The sequence below is a fragment of the Gadus chalcogrammus genome, chromosome 11 (genome assembly GCF_026213295.1).
Source record: "Gadus chalcogrammus isolate NIFS_2021 chromosome 11, NIFS_Gcha_1.0, whole genome shotgun sequence".
Lineage (NCBI taxonomy): Eukaryota > Metazoa > Chordata > Actinopteri > Gadiformes > Gadidae > Gadus > Gadus chalcogrammus.
In genome coordinates this window covers 1,682,617-1,699,647 of record NC_079422.1, presented here as the reverse complement: position 1 = coordinate 1,699,647, position 17,031 = coordinate 1,682,617, and the positions used below count along the sequence as shown (strand labels likewise).

The following is a 17,031-nucleotide window of genomic DNA, read 5'->3' as shown; positions in this document are numbered from 1 at the left end:
ACAGATATGCCAGGCGCTCTAGCAGAGCCCAGACAAAGAGCTGTTGTTCTGTTTTGAGGCTGCTGTCTGGCGGACCTAGCCTATCTCTCTCTCTCTTCTGCTGCGGGGCTATCTCTCAGACTGGTCGGTCCACTACCCCACTAAGCCCAGTTCCAGGCCAGGTTTGGCCAGACCTTGTGCTGTGTTCTCCAGGTAACCCTGGATTGATTCAAGGTGCGCACAAAGTTCAAGTTTTTCATGGTGAATGTTGAGCCGGATGTATATTATCCGTTTCATGCCTTCACAAGTGGGCAATGCGATCTTAGTAATCTTAGTCGCCTGAAATACACACCCTCAACAAATAATTGCAGATGACAGGAGGCCACTGTCTGAAAGAATTTGATGGGATTTACAGGCTGTCCTTTTAGATCATTATTATGTAGTGAGTTCCTGGTTTACTGCTGGTTTAAGCTACAAGGTACAGAGGTAGTCAGTGTGTGGTTAATGTTAGGAGGAAGGAAGGAACTTAATACTTGTTTCTGTATATGTCCTATGTATGGATTCATAAGAGTATAGCTCCATTCACTCCAGTCTGAGACATAAACATCTATGTAAACATCTATCCCTATGTAGGGATGGGCGATTCATCGTATTTCTATTTCAATTAGATTACAGCTTCCAACTATTATGAAAACAAGATAATGGAGATAAAACGATGATTGTGCCGCCTTCAGTTTTGCATTAATGCTGTCATTGGTGTTCGAAAGCTTCCTTCACAGCGTTCAGCTGTCCTCCGGCCCTCCCTAGAAACCTCACTCTGGGCCAGGCTGTGTGTGTTTAGTTTAGCCCCAGCTATCAAGGATGACGGAGAGAGAGCCAAAAAGAAAGGTGAACCGAATGAGGCTGTTTGGAAACATTTTGGCTTCAAGGAGTCGAGGAACCACAACAAACAAGGCAATATCACCAATCTGTTTAATCATCTTAAACAGCCAGTGTTACCAGAACCACATGCTCATTTGTTTTAAATGATCACATCAACATAACATCTATAACATTTTATCAGTGTTATTGAAATGAGTCCCCAATTTAGAGAAAAAGGGGTAAAATCCTATGTGGCATAAGGTGGCGTTATTTTAGTGACGTCCGACTACCTTGGAAAAGGATGTCTGACGTCACGACCAAGGTGCACCGTCGGCGCGATGTGTGTGGACGTGTGGAGCTGTGTCTGTATGAAGGTATTATTGTAGCAAAAGTCTTTAGCATACTTACACTAAAATCACACAAATGTGTAACAGTAAATTTGAAGTCTTAAATATTTATTTTGCATGTGCACACTAAAGTCACAAAAATGTAAGTAAATTTGAAGTCCTAAGTATTTTTCCTACCATTATAAACACAGAATAGGGGCTATGAGTTCACAAGTCCTTTGTTACAGGTGCACAAATCCTATCCTGTGCATCATAACTTCAAAGAGTCATGCACTTGACACTTTTGCTACAATCATTGCAGTGCAGTTGGTGCAAAACACATCCGCACACCCGTGTTTCATAATCTGAGAACATGCACAACATTTGTGCATTCGTTAACCCAAATGTGAACTAATGCATCCGAAGTTGCACATCTGTGAAATTTCAGCTCACAAATAAAATCATATAGATCGCTATGTTCATTGAGCATTTTAATTAGAGAGCACAAGTCCATCGATACAACTGCTCGAATCTGCTGCTAGGAGTCTCAGCAGTTTTTCTTGCAGATACTTTTGCAACACGTCTACGTGGTGTAGCAAAAGTGATGTGTATCAGAGCGTACGTGGGCGGGGCAAAAAAAAGCATTAACCAATGAAAGTCGCCGGCAGGGGGTGCATTTTTCAAACTACAATGGGACCCATCCAAGCATACACTCTTCCTTTCTGGAGTCATTGACAAAAGAGAAGGAGGTGGTTACCTTACATTATGTTTTAAAAAATTACTTACTTCAACTGAATTCCCCCCCAAATTATTGAATTACAGTTTTCCTCAATCGTTTAAACACGTTTTCGCAAACTATAGATCAATTTCTCAAAACTCAAAACACAAACCGCGGAAGAGTTAACCATTTCTCAAAACTCCATAAATTCTTCTCAAAACAGATTTTTTACACCAAACAATAAACACAGCTATCAAATGAATATCTCTTAGAGAGCATCAATTAAACACTGGTTTTATCAATTCAAATCACTTCTATCAAAATACTATTTACATATGTTTTGACTTCATGAGGCCATGTTACATATTCCAATGTATAACATTCTTTAGAAATACCTTTCTTTTTTAAAGTTGCAATTAGGTGGTACATATAGTATAAAGACTGCTGCCATATTGTAATACAATACTGTGAATATATCATATAAGTACAAAGTACAAAAAGGTAACAAAGAAAATATTTACAGTATTTGTTACTGTAACAGTATAATGTTCAGCTGAACTTGATGCATAAAAAGCTTTACGTTGGCCAACAAAAAATAAAAATAAGAATATAAATGAGGTGAAACAGATCTACATGTAAATCAGTCTTTATCCCACCTCCGATCCTGATCAGGCCAGAGGACCATATCTACAACGCAGTAGAGCTCACCTGAGGCCTCTTTTATGCTCTGACACATGATTGAAGTGTTTTGCCAGTTGAGTTTGAACAGGTGAGAAGTGAGTTAGACTTATTGGTAATTAGTTGTTGCGTTTTGAAGGTAAGTGTTTCCAGTTGAACCAAGTGTGCTAAATGATGAGATTTGTGCTTAGAGTTTTGGAAAAATGTGATTTAGAATTTCTATATGTGTGAAAACAGTGGAAATGTGCTTAGAGTTTAGCAGTCTGGAGGCTTGTAGTTGATACATGAGCTTCAAGTTTTCAGAATTGGGTGCATAGTTAAATTTTTTGTGTGTATACAATCGAGAAATGCTAACATGCGGCAAGTGTCCTTCAATGTATTTTACTGGTCGCCAATATATATAATATAAATAATATATAAGTTCAGAAATGTCTCGAATACTGCGTCGCCTGTGTGAAGTTGCCCCACCCCAGACCCCTCAATTTTTTAGAAAAATAGTTTGGATCCCATATTCAACATTCGTTCATTCATTCAACTCGTTGATGACCAACATTTAGAAAAACATGTACTTTTTATTCAGCCTTGTGTGAACGGGATATAATCACGAGTTGAACAAATGAACTACTGTTGAATATTGGATCCAAACTATTTTCGAATAATTTGGTCAGACTCCAGAAAGGAAGAGTAGTATGCTTGGATTGGTCCCAGTGTAGTTTGAATAATGCAACCCCTGCCCATTTTGTCCTGCCCACGGACGTTCTGTGTCTACGGATACAAATCACTTTTGCTACAGTTGTACCACCTAGACGTGTTGCAAAAGTATCTGCAAGAAAAACAACAGCTGAGACTCGTAGCAGCAGATTGAAGCAGTTGTATCGATGGACTTGTGCTTGCTCATTAAAATGCTCAATGAACATAGCAATCTATTTAATTTTAAATGTGAGGTAATATTTCACAGATGTGCAACTTCAGATGCATTAGTTCACATTTGGGTTTATGAATGCCCAAATGTTGTGCATGTTCTGAGATTATGAGGTTTTGCACCAACTGCGCTGCAATGATTGTAGCAGAAGTTTCAAGTGCATGACTCTTTGAAGTTATGATGCACAGGATAGGATTTGTGCACCTGTAACAACGGACATGTGAACTCGTAGCTTCTATTTTGTGTTTACAATGGTAGAACAATTATTTACGACTTCAAATTTACTGTTACATATTTGTATCTTTAGTGAACGCATGCTTGCGACTTTGGCTACAATAATACCATCATAGCTGGGCGTTGTGTTTGGACGTGTGGAGCTCTGTCTGGGCAGCGGTCTGTGTGACCATGTGGAGCTCTCTCTGGGCAGTGGTCTGTCTGGACGTGTGGAGCTCTGCCTGGGCAGCCAGGACAAAGCTCTGTCTGGGCAGCGTTTGACTGCAGCGTCCGAGAGAAAGTCGGGCTATTCAGACCATTATTAAATAGTACTACGTGTGTGTGTGGATGGTGAAGCTCCGATGTGTTTAATATCCGCATGAGAGTTAGGCTTCCCAGACACCTATAGTCTAACGCTACGGTGTGTGTGGCGGATTTCATATGCAACATCGCTTATTTTAACACTCATAACAGTTAAACAACAAAGGTACTAAAAAGGTATCATCGAGTTGGTGCGAGTCGTAACCATAGGAATAACATGCCCCCCTCGATCCTAAAACACATATTTTTTTTATCACTTAGTATTGAAATCCATCTGAAACAGGGAAGAGCTCGATGGCTTTTTAAGTTCAGTCACAAGTGGGTCTATGACCAAAAAACTGAGAAAAGATAAGTCCTCTCGACCTCTTCCACCGTGACAAACTCATCAATTACGGACACTCATATGGAAAACAATACAACAATACAACCCACGGGCCTCGTGGGTAGAATCCCGTCACCCACGAGGACCGGTCTCTCCGTACAGAAGCCCCATGGCTGGGAGAGCCCCGAATGAGTGGAGAAGCAGGCTATTCAAGCCCTGCTTCTCCCCCTGTTCCTCAGGGGCTCTGCATGTCCTCAATTGGCCCAGGCCGGGTTGCCACAAAGTGTCAACATTTCACCAGAGTTGCACTGCCTGCCCTGTATAATAAATGCTTGTACAGCAGAATACTACTACCACCCCAACAGACATATTGTCAAGCTGGGTTTTCAGTAAGTTGTGGAAGTGCACTACAACATTGGTGATTAATTCAGGTCTTATTATATTTTTATATTATTTCTTTAAATGAATATGATATATTCCTTATTATATATTTATCTAAATGTATCTTTTATTTTTATTTTAGAGTTATTCTTTTTTCAGTTGAATAATATATAAAGTGGAAACTCACTGATAAAAAGACAAAAGTTAAAAGTCATTGAGTTATTGTGCTAGATAATCATGACGTAAATATTGACCGAGAATAATCTGGATTATGATTTTTCCTATGCCAGTCCTAGCCTAACCGGACCATCTGAAACTAAAGGTTAAGTCTTTCAATTCTTTCTCCCAACAAGCACAGAATGTTTGCAAATTCATCCACTTCAGATTTCCAAACTTGCAACATGTAACTTGAACAATGAGAGGCCACCAGAAGGTACGAGGCCCCAGTTTGTCTTAGGCCCCTGAAGGTACGAGGCCCCAGAAGGTACGAGGCCCCTGGAGACACGAGGCCCCAGAAGGTACGAGGCCCGTGCAGGTACGAGGCCCCAGAAGGTACGAGGCTCCTGAAGGTACGAAGTCCCTGAAGCCCCTGAAGGTATGAGGCTCCAGAAAGGACGCGGCCCCTGACCCACCTTTAGGTAGTAGACCAGCAGCTGGTTGACCACCCACCTTCAGGTAGTAGACCAGCAGCTGGTTGACCACCCACCTTCAGGTAGTAGACCAGCAGCTCGTGACCACCCACCTTCAGGTAGTAGACCAGCAGCCCGGGTAACCACCCACCTTCAGGTAGTAGACCAGCAGCTGGTTGACCACCCACCTTCAGGTAGTAGACCAGCAGCTCGTTGAGGGCTGGGTCGGCGTTCAGGTTGACCAGGAAGCACTTGTCTTCGCCTACTTTGATCCCAGATGTTTCCAGAGAGATGCCCATGCTCTCCAGCTGCTTCTGCCTCTCCTGGTCACACACACAACATATTCATTCATCATTGAGTTCATGAAAGAAAAAATATGTAAGGGATAATGTAAAGAACGCCGGTCATTATCGGGAAAATAAGCCCCGGCAGGGCGAACAGGGCACCGACGCGCAGTGGAGGTGTCTTGCTTCGCCCTGAAGGGGCTTATTTTCGATAATGACCGGTGACGTTCTATACATTGTCCCACTTATTACACAGCTACTTGCCAAAACAAAATACTAACTTCACACTGTGTCTTTTTACAACTTATTTGTTACCAGCATTCGTAGCGTTGATCAGCAGAGAAATAGTCCACTAAAGACGTTGCTTAGCAACCGAAGACGCTGGGGGTGACAAGTTACAGGACTACTTGCGGAGTGATACGAAAGACGGCAAAAAAGCCACTTTAATTGACGGCGGTCAATTACATTTAGCAACGTTGAATTATCAAATACAATTCACTGTCGAAAGTTGTGAAGGGCCCATGCAAGTGAATGGAGCGTTCCACGGTATTGAGAAGAGCCCTGTATTAAGTATATATAGTTGGTTGATGTGCCGTCATCGTTCTAGATTCTAGAACAATCCTCTAATAACTCACCATTGTTTTTATTTGAAAATCATATTAATGTATAATGTTTCTTACTGTACTGTCTTTTATGCTGTCGTTTGTATACATATGTATTGTGGCAACCCGGCCCGGGCCAATTAAGGACATGCAGAGCACCTGAGGAACAGGTGGAGAAGCAGGGCTTAAATAGCCTGCTTCTCCACTCATTCTGGGCTCTCCCAGCCCTGGAGCTCCTGTACGGAGACCGGTCCTCGTGGGTGACAGGATTCCACCCACGGGGGATAAGACCGTCGATTCCTCCCAGGGTTTTTTCGTTGTTGTATTATTTTCAGTATGAGACTTTGTTTGATTTTGGAATAAACATGCCTTTTTGGCTTTTGCCCAGCAAAGTTGTGTTCTGTTTCGGGAGGTGGTGGTGGTTCGCTCACCGTGCCGGGTTATCACAGTATTTATATGAATAAATAATATAACTTGTAAATGTCTACATATATATATATGCATATATATATGTATGTCCATACATTTAATCATTTTACAACATTTATTTGATGTTTTTTTTTCCGTTGATCTCTGTAGCTCTACCCTGTATAGATCTACCCTGTATAGATCCATAATGATGAATGTTGGATGTACTTTTCTGTTCAACGCAGAGTCCAAAATGTAAATCCTGAGAAGCTCACCGCTGCGATCTCCTCCGTTTTGCGTAGTTTCTGCTCCCAGGTGACGGTCATCTCCTCGATGAGTTTCTCAGACTCCTGCAGCTTCTCCTTCAGCTCCGGGGCTTTCAGGGACTAACCATGACATCAGCAGAGGAACACAGGGTCAGTGGTAAAATACTAATGTGAGCCTCTGTTTTCCCCGTGAACCAAGAGCATAGAAGTACCTACCGAACTCTATCCAATCTCGTGTTACATTCAGTGCAGTTGTTTTTCTAAAGAATTAAGGCTACAGGGGATGTGGAAACAGAGGAACACTTCAAGGTTTTTTTTCTCATGCAGAGAAAAAAATTATCTTGCAGGATACTTCAACATTGACTGTTTTTATGTGGCTGGATGCACTGTCTAACCTCACCCCTGCTCAAATTTTGAACTACTGTTATTGGCGTTGTGTTCCTCAGACTTTGAAGCCACTCCTTTGAAGGAGTTGAAAGGCTCTTCCATTAGAATGATGCTTAGAATTTATCCTCTTGAATTTGTAATTCTTCTGTTTCATTTTTCTTCTGAACATGTCTTCATAGTTTTAAAAACATAGCAGGGCATACATACAAAAAATTGGAATGTGCAGCACATTTATTGTTAAAGTGCACAGGGCCCGGTATCCCGATAACGTTCTCTCTTAGCGCGCTACGAAGAATCTTACGTTGGTTCCCGAACGGTCTCTTAGGAAATACTAATTACGTCGTTCGTAAACGGCGCTGTCCCGAAAGAACGTGCTGAAATCGATTTTCGAGTTTCCATTTCATGCGCATGACAGCATTCTAAAAAATATCGCAGTCTTTGCGAATAAAACATTGCTCGAAATCCTTCAAGTAGGCCTAAACATTTATTTAACAATCGGCGAACATAGCATAGCCTACACTGATTAGAAAGAATATATAGAAAAATAGACATTTTGAAATGAACTATATTTTTAATAGTTTATTTAGCTTATTATATAATACTGTTTATGCTGAGACTGTTTTGCTTTTTGTTACCTGTAGGGGTCTGTGTGCGGGCTTTGCTCACCACCCGGCCAGTGCGTGTTTGTCAGGTGAAAACAAAATGTTGCGGTGGTTGAAAAAAGTCTTTCGACCACTTATGACGTTCGCTCGTTTCTTATAATGGTTTATTCGTTTCCTGGTATAATTTCCTTAATTTAGAAGACAGTATTCATTTTTAATTTGTAAAATAAATACAATATTTTTTTGAAGTATCGATTTTTTGAAATTATTGGAAGCGAGTCGAACCGACCTCGCCTTGCTGTACCCACGGCCCAAACAAAGAACAGCAGAGACAACATCCTTAATTCAAACATGCCGTTTAATTTGGCCTCAATTGGCTACGGATGGGAACTGTTTCCCGAAACCTTCTTAAAGCCTCCTTAACTAGGTCATTCGTAACGTCTTCTCTAAGTTCTTCGCGTGTTTCGCGAAACGTTCTTCGCGTGTTTCGCGAAACGTTCTTCGCTATGAATCGTCGGTAAGGTTGGTCTGAATTGTCGTAGAACCTTCTTAGCTCTACCATAGTGATGATTCAGCTACTGACGCTAGTCGCCGCCACTGTACCTTTTAGAAATCCCTGTTGTGCATGGAATTGCCACATTGACAGTAGCCGTTTTACATAGACACTTCTGATCCGATTAGATTTCTAATCAGAATAAATCTATTCCTATCATGCAATCCGAATGTAGGCCTTCTGTATATAGCCTATGGCATTTACAAAAGTGGTAAGCGTACGTCCGTATGTGTCACGCACAACCGCTGAGATGGTCTGGATTTATATGTAAGGGATAATGTTGTAGGACGCCGGTCATTTCGGGAAAGTAAGCCCCGACAGGGCGAACCGGACTCCGACGCGAAGCAGAGGTGTCTTGCTGCGCCCTGAAGGGTATTATTTTCGATAATGACCGGCGATGTTCTATACATTATCCCGCTTAAGGAGTAATACAAACGGCTCCTTGCCAGAACGAAACAAAATATATTTACAGTCTTTTTACAATTACCATTCGTAGTGTTGATCTGTAGAAAAATAGTCCGCCATAGACGTTGACGTCACTTAGCAACCGGACATGCTGGGGTTCATAAGTAACCAGACTACTTATGGAGTGATAAGAAAGACATGATTCAGGCAAAAAATCCACTTTCCTTGACAGCGGTCTAGTTCGGTGTGCATAAAAGTACAGGCGGACCAATTGCGAACTACTGCAACTGCTGATGCCATCTCTCTAAGCTAAAAAGCTTAGAGAACCAATCGGAATAAGTGTATAGGCCTACATGTCGATTATAGCGGACTACACCACCTCCTCTATTCCGAGAATTGTATTCCGATTGAGGCGTAGCCTATATATGATTTATTCCCATTGAGCTGTTCTTCCACTTCTAATCGGATCAGAAGAAGGCCTAGCCATGTAAACGCGGCTAGTGTCAAGGCATGCACAATTCTGCAAGCAATTTGTGAAATTTGCAAATTGACAAATAATTAGGCTCTGAGTAGCTAAGAAGTAGGCCTAGCTGCCGGCCTGTCCTTGGAGATCCTTCAAGCCGGGGATGTCCTCGCAGCTGGGGATGGGGTGTGCCTGGCCTGAGAAGTAGGCCCATCTGGCAGGGGATGGGGATTGCCTGGCCTGAGAGTGTCCAGCATCACCTCTTCTAAGGTCGATGCCTCCCGAGATCCCATCACAGGAGGTCTCACCTATAATCGCGAGCGCCTTCTCCTCCATCTATGGTTAGGCTAATTCTGCCAATGTGCTGGGCAAAGCACCAGTTAGAAGCCGGTCAGGAAATTATACTGGGAAACGAATAAACCATTACAAGAAACGAGTGAAGGTAATAAATGGTCGAAAGACTTTTTTCAACCACCGCCCTTTCCTTCTTTTTGACATTTAGTTTTCACCTGACAAACACACACTGGGCGGATGGTGCGCTAAGCCTGCACACAGACCCCTACAGGTAACAAAAATCAAAGCAGTCTCAGCAGTTTTATATAATGAGCTAAATAAACTTTTAAAAATGTAGCTTTCATTTCAAAATGTCTATTTTCCTAAATAATCAACAAGTCAGACGCCTTTGTAAACAGAAATGCAATAGCCTAATTTGAACGGCCTCAATCTCCTCCGCTGTTTTTTTTTAAATCAGTGTAGGCTATGCTATGTTCGCCAATGGTTAAATAAATATTTAAAGCCGAAAAACTGCTCCCGACCAGGTTTGGTTGCGAGCTTAAGTCACCATGGTGATACAGCGACGCTAAAAGAGATCGACTTTCGTGGTACAACTAATCCAGGCTTGGAGCTCAACATACCTCGCTAACCCTCTAAGCGAGCTTCGTGGTACAGGGCCCTGTACCACGAAGTTAATGATGCTGCTGATCCGTGAATATATATATATTTATCTTTTTATTATATACGGAGACCACCAGACTATGCGGTCAGAACGGACTCATTAAAGGACAATTCTGGTATTTTGAACATTGAGCCCCCTTTCTGGTTTGTTTAGGATGAAATAGAGTGGGTGACACCGAAATTTGAACTATTAGTCCTTTCTCGGGTATTTGGCTAATTTTGAATCGCTCCTGCCTGCTTCACAATGGTTGTCTGTGAGCATACACAAACCTGTCAACCCAGCAACCCTAAATGTTCGTTTTCAAAAATGTGCAAGTAACCGAGTGGTTAGTGGCATTCGTGAAGTTTAAAAAAAAATTATCAGCGCAATATATGGTTTCTGTCGTGTTTTATTGCACATTTATCGCCAGTTGATTTCAGTTGGAAGACTCATTACTGCACGATGATATTACTCCGCCGAACCGGAAAGGTGGGCTGTTTACGTTGGTTTGAAGTCTTGTACCGTGAGCACCTCGGATTAGGGAAAATCACATAGAAAATCACTGAAAATGGATTATGAAAGGTGGCTTCTGGAGGACTCACTCGATTTTGAGTTTGACGGCAGAGGATATTGTTTTGAACCAGAATTCAACCAAGAGGAGCTACGTGAGATGGAGGCTAGGGCTACGGAGGCGCCTGAAGCTCCGGCTGAAGCGGTCCCCAGGATCACGGGCGGGTGGTGTGCCTGTGGGAAGTGCAGGCAGATGCCGACGGAAGTCGAAAGTAGGTGCTGCACAGAGTGGGACCTTGTGCGGAAGTTTATATGCGGTTGTGAGGTATCTGAAAAAATAGTTCCATTTAGCAAATAACACGGATGGAAACCATATAATGCGCCGATATATATTTTTTAAACTTCACGAATGCCACTAACCACTCGGTTACTTGCACATTTTTGAAAACGAACGTTTAGGGTTGCTGGGTTGACAGGTTTGTGTATGCACACACACAACCATTGTGAAGCAGGCAGGAGCGATTCAAAATGAGCCAAATACCCGAGAAAGGACTAAGGGCGAATCTCATTCCTTTGCTACATGGAAAATCTCCCTAGCCCTCGCTGTTGCGCGTTCACGCGCCGTGGAGCCATGTCCCAATACAGTTTTAAGGTAGCTTAAGGGGTAAGGGGGAGGGCTAACATCCCCTCAAAATTGAGATTTTCGATGGGCACCCTCAAAGCGCTTCAGTTGTGACTTGCTCCCACAATACCTTGCGAGAAAACGGAAAATCAAGAAATATCCTAGACAAGATGGAGGGCGAAAAGATGCGACAGGATTGGAAAATCCCAAATGTAAGTGTTTTCTCTGTAATTAACTAGTAATTATTTTATTAATTATACTCTGCAGCCCGGCCGCGGGCTTTGAAGCCCGGCCGTGGACTCTCGGAAGATCGCGAAAGTCCGCGGCCGACTTTCGCGGAAGATCGCGAGGCCGACTTTCGCGGGCCGCCCGACCCAGGTTCTCGGCCGGCAGCCCGGCCGTCGACCGGGCTCTGCAGCCCGGCCATCGACCGGGCTCTGCAGACCGGGCTGCATATCATGTCGTATGATATCCAGATCTTCCATGTTCTAGTGACTCCAGGTTAAAAATAAGATTTATACTAATATATTATATTATGTAGCGCAAATTCACACTGGTGTATTTTCCGAACCATGTTTCCTGATAGTGACATTGCCAAGCAGTTTTCTTGTGGAGAGAGAAAAGTGGCATACCTCACCACATTTGGGATTGCTCCTCATTTCTCTTCTTTAATGAAGATGACAGCAAAGAAAGAGTCTGGTTATGTCATAATGTTTGATGAGAGTCTAAATAAAGAAATGAAGAAATGCCAGCTTGACGTGCATTTAAGATTTTGGAACAATGACCAAGTGTACTCAAGATACCTGACATCATTTTTCATGGGTCATCACAATGCAGAGCAAAAAAAAAAAAGAAAAAAAAGTGTGTTCAGAGATAGGCTTTCCGAACCTGATTCAGCTGTCTATGGATGGACCGAATGTAAATTGAAAGACCTCCTCTTTAGCCCAGCAGAACATTGAACAGCAAACAGGGAGGAAAATGCTAAATGTTGGAAGTTGTGGTTTGCACATCTTACATAATGCTTTCAGAACAGGATGTGCATCCACTGACTGGGACCTAGGAAATGCCTTGTCAAGCCTGAAATGGCTTTTCAAAGATGTTCCAGCACTTCGGGAGGACTTCACAGAAATCACAGGTTCAACGTTGTTTCCTCTTGAATTCTGCAGTCACAGATGGCTAGAAAACGTGGAGGTGGCTGAGCGCGCCCTTGAGATGTTGCCCTCATTGAAAACCTACATCAGCGCTACCAAAACAAAAAAAATTACAGAGCCATGCACCAAGTCCTTTAAGAAAGCTGAGGTCATTGTACATGACGACCTCTTCCCAGCCAAACTGAACTTCTTTTTCATATCTGAAGCTATACCAAGATAACGGTGAAGCTATAAACAAACCCATGCTGCCATTTATGTGCAGTGAACTCACAAATATTCCTAGGAGTCTTTTGGAGAAGTTTGTCAAGCCCATTGTGATGATGAGTGCAACCAACACTCTAAAGCTTCTCAAAGTTGATGACGAAACACAAGATAACCACGTTGATGTCAACAAAGTGAAAGTTGGCTTTGCTACAGAGCGAGCCTTGGTGGAGCATGTGAAGAACTCAGGAGCTGAGAGGCTGAGGCTTGAGTTTAGGCAAAACTGTAAGCTTTTTCTGGTGAAGATGGTGTCTAAGCTTTTTGAAAAGGCACCAGTGAAATAGACACTGGTAAGAAGCCTATCTGTCCTGGATCCAAGGGTGTTCCTCAAGAACAAAAAACTCACTTCTGTTCCCCGACTCCTTGTGGAAACTGCCCGGCTTGAAGAAAAATGGGAATAGGGAATTTGGTCAGTTTTTTGACACAAGCCTGATGTTGGCATCAGATTCATTCCATAAATTCATTCCACAGAGTGACAGATTGGATGAGTTCTATCATGAACTCTTGGCCAATAAAGCAGAGTTTTGCCATCTATGGGAGGATGTACGACTTGCCCTGATCCTCTCGCATGGCCAGGCTTCCGTTGAGAGGGGGTTTTCAGTTAATAAGGAGGTGATGGTGGAAAACCTTAAAGAACATTCTTTGGTTGCACAGCGGGTCATCCATGATCATGTGCGCATTATCGGAGGGCTGCACAACGTAGGGTACTTGAAGGAATTGTTCCTTTCAGCATCTGCTGCCAGACAAAAGTACCACATGTACCTTGATGAAGAAAGACGTAAAAAACAAGATCAACAAAAAGCACTGAAAATAAAAACACTGATGGAGGAGATATCGGAGATGAAGGTCAAAAAGAAGAGGATGGAAAAGGATGTGAGGCAACTCATGAAATCTGCTGACAGCAATGCAGAAAAAGCCGAAGCTAAAGGCAAGCTCTACCTCATTTCAAAGTCAAACAGACTTAGAAGAGCAGCAAAAGAAAAAGAGAGATCTTGAGACTTTTGAGCAAAAGTTGACAGAGAAAATGAAGGAACTGAATGATGCACTGTAAAGGGTCCTAAATAATTTGGCCTTTGGTCTTACCATGTAGGGTTTTTTTTTTCCAAACATAAAAGACCACTAATGTTTGCTGAAGTTCATATTAATTTGCACTTGTTGGACTTGTTTGCACTGTGAAGGGCATGTGTAATTTGGAACCTTTTGCACAACATAGACCTGAGCTAATGTGAATGATTTTGAGTTTTTATAGTATGTTTGCATGTATTTTTTGCTGTATTATTTTGATTGTCTACTTAACCTGCCTTGCTACCTCAGTTAAAGCAAAAAAGTTACCTATTTTGTCTATTTGGTTAATTGTGTTAAAATGGCAACATAGGTATTATCATAGCCATAGTTATGAGGCAAGATTTGCTTAATGAAAGGTGACTGAACTATTGTGAAACAAACAAAGGTATTTTCCTTTCATTTATTATCCTTCTGTTAATATGGAGCAGTTTTGTTAAAAAATAAGTGAAATTAATATTTTGAGGTTGCATGTATTTATATCACATTATACAATTTACAAGGAGAAATACGGAGTGAATCAATCCATGCGGTTCAATGTCGAGTGCCGTCAGTAAGAAAAATTGATGCAACATAGGCCAAATAGAGAAACGGTAGCAAACACAAATGAAATGGGGCACAGAAACTCTGTTTAATTTTCTTTTTCTGTGCCCCATTCAGTTAATGATAGCTGCTGGTTCGATATTCAGCTTAGGTTGTATCAAATTGTCTTGTTCTTTTTCGTACAGACAGCATTTGGTGCCCTTGAACAACAGGGCTATGGATTCATTCAGACCGGATTGCTCCTTTCATGGTACCGGAAAAACTGGAAAATTGAAAGTCCTTAAAAAGTGCTTGAATTTGGCCATGAAAAAGGTGTACGAACCCTGTACAGACCAGTTCACACACAAATGCAAACAAGTTCACAAATGAAAAGTGTCTTGTTAATTCAAGTTTAACAGTTTGTATATAAATGTAACAACATCCAAACACATTTTTCATGAAAATTTCTACTTTTGTTTTTGGATTTATTTCACATTTATACATACCGATATCCACTTGTGTGTGTGCATTGAAATGTATTTGTGAGAAGAGAGTAATTTATATATAAATCACAAAATACATTTGTGAATCCTTCTCTGTGCATTCATTATTAATGAGACTGTTCTGACCCCATACCAGACCTCCTCGAAGCCACAAAATAAATAGCCTAAATAAATATATATGAATATGATCTGCTGCAAAACTTGGAGTATCCATAATACAAAGCATTGACCCTTTTTTGCATTTGTGGTCCCATTTCCATATTGTATAGCCTATATATATATATTAGGGCTGTCAAGCGATTAAAAAAAATAATCGTATTAATTACAGGCTCTGAATCGCATAATTAAATTTTTCCGAGAAAGTATTTAAAAATAATTAAATTCCAAGTAAATTATGGCAGATGAGTGATTCAATGAATAATATATATAATAGACTTTAAAGTTCAATGCCTCTTTTATTTAAAACATATCTTTCATCAACATACGGTGCATTTTAATGCTACGGCCACACCTAACGCGTTACTCGTGTTGGATAACGCGTGTAGCGTGCCTAACTTGACGCTTGATCATTGTGTGTCACAAAAATGGTTCAACGCGCCTAACGCGCCTGTGGCTGCGCTGGATTTAGGAGTCTGAGGTAGGAAACCCAAACGCCGCCGCGTTTGGGTTCATGATAGAGCTTAGATCGGGTTAGATTAAATAATCTCGGATATAAATAACAATAATCGGGTTAAATAACTTCTCATGGTGTGTCTGGTTTGTTTCCAGCATTCGTAGTGTTGATCAGCCGAGATATAGTTGATCAGCCGAGATATAGTCGCATGGCCAGGCTTCCGTTGAGAGGGGGTTTTCAGTTAATAAGGAGGTGATGGTGGAAAACCTTAAAGAACATTCTTTGGTTGCACAGCGGGTCATCCATGATCATGTGCGCATTATCGGAGGGCTGCACAACGTAGGGTACTTGAAGGAATTGTTCCTTTCAGCATCTGCTGCCAGACAAAAGTACCACATGTACCTTGATGAAGAAAGACGTAAAAAACAAGATCAACAAAAAGCACTGAAAATAAAAACACTGATGGAGGAGATATCGGAGATGAAGGTCAAAAAGAAGAGGATGGAAAAGGATGTGAGGCAACTCATGAAATCTGCTGACAGCAATGCAGAAAAAGCCGAAGCTAAAGGCAAGCTCTACCTCATTTCAAAGTCAAACAGACTTAGAAGAGCAGCAAAAGAAAAAGAGAGATCTTGAGACTTTTGAGCAAAAGTTGACAGAGAAAATGAAGGAACTGAATGATGCACTGTAAAGGGTCCTAAATAATTTGGCCTTTGGTCTTACCATGTAGGGTTTTTTTTTTCCAAACATAAAAGACCACTAATGTTTGCTGAAGTTCATATTAATTTGCACTTGTTGGACTTGTTTGCACTGTGAAGGGCATGTGTAATTTGGAACCTTTTGCACAACATAGACCTGAGCTAATGTGAATGATTTTGAGTTTTTATAGTATGTTTGCATGTATTTTTTGCTGTATTATTTTGATTGTCTACTTAACCTGCCTTGCTACCTCAGTTAAAGCAAAAAAGTTACCTATTTTGTCTATTTGGTTAATTGTGTTAAAATGGCAACATAGGTATTATCATAGCCATAGTTATGAGGCAAGATTTGCTTAATGAAAGGTGACTGAACTATTGTGAAACAAACAAAGGTATTTTCCTTTCATTTATTATCCTTCTGTTAATATGGAGCAGTTTTGTTAAAAAATAAGTGAAATTAATATTTTGAGGTTGCATGTATTTATATCACATTATACAATTTACAAGGAGAAATACGGAGTGAATCAATCCATGCGGTTCAATGTCGAGTGCCGTCAGTAAGAAAAATTGATGCAACATAGGCCAAATAGAGAAACGGTAGCAAACACAAATGAAATGGGGCACAGAAACTCTGTTTAATTTTCTTTTTCTGTGCCCCATTCAGTTAATGATAGCTGCTGGTTCGATATTCAGCTTAGGTTGTATCAAATTGTCTTGTTCTTTTTCGTACAGACAGCATTTGGTGCCCTTGAACAACAGGGCTATGGATTCATTCAGACCGGATTGCTCCTTTCATGGTACCGGAAAAACTGGAAAATTGAAAGTCCTTAAAAAG

At 41.3% G+C, this 17,031-nt stretch overlaps 1 protein-coding gene across 2 annotated transcripts in view; it reads right to left on the bottom strand.

Moving 5' to 3' along the window:
• Positions 1 to 6: 6 nt before the first annotated feature.
• Positions 7 to 17,031, bottom strand: part of kif13a (kinesin family member 13A) — an 84,034-nt gene continuing 67,009 nt past the window's right edge. For both annotated transcript variants that reach the window (XM_056602195.1, XM_056602194.1), the window contains 2 exons: positions 6,920 to 7,030; positions 7 to 5,673 (listed from right to left, as the gene is read on the bottom strand). In XM_056602195.1, coding sequence (XP_056458170.1) covers positions 5,356 to 5,673; positions 6,920 to 7,030 — 429 coding nt within the window. In that variant the 3' untranslated portion in view covers positions 7 to 5,355. The remainder of the gene's footprint in view (positions 5,674 to 6,919; positions 7,031 to 17,031) is intronic.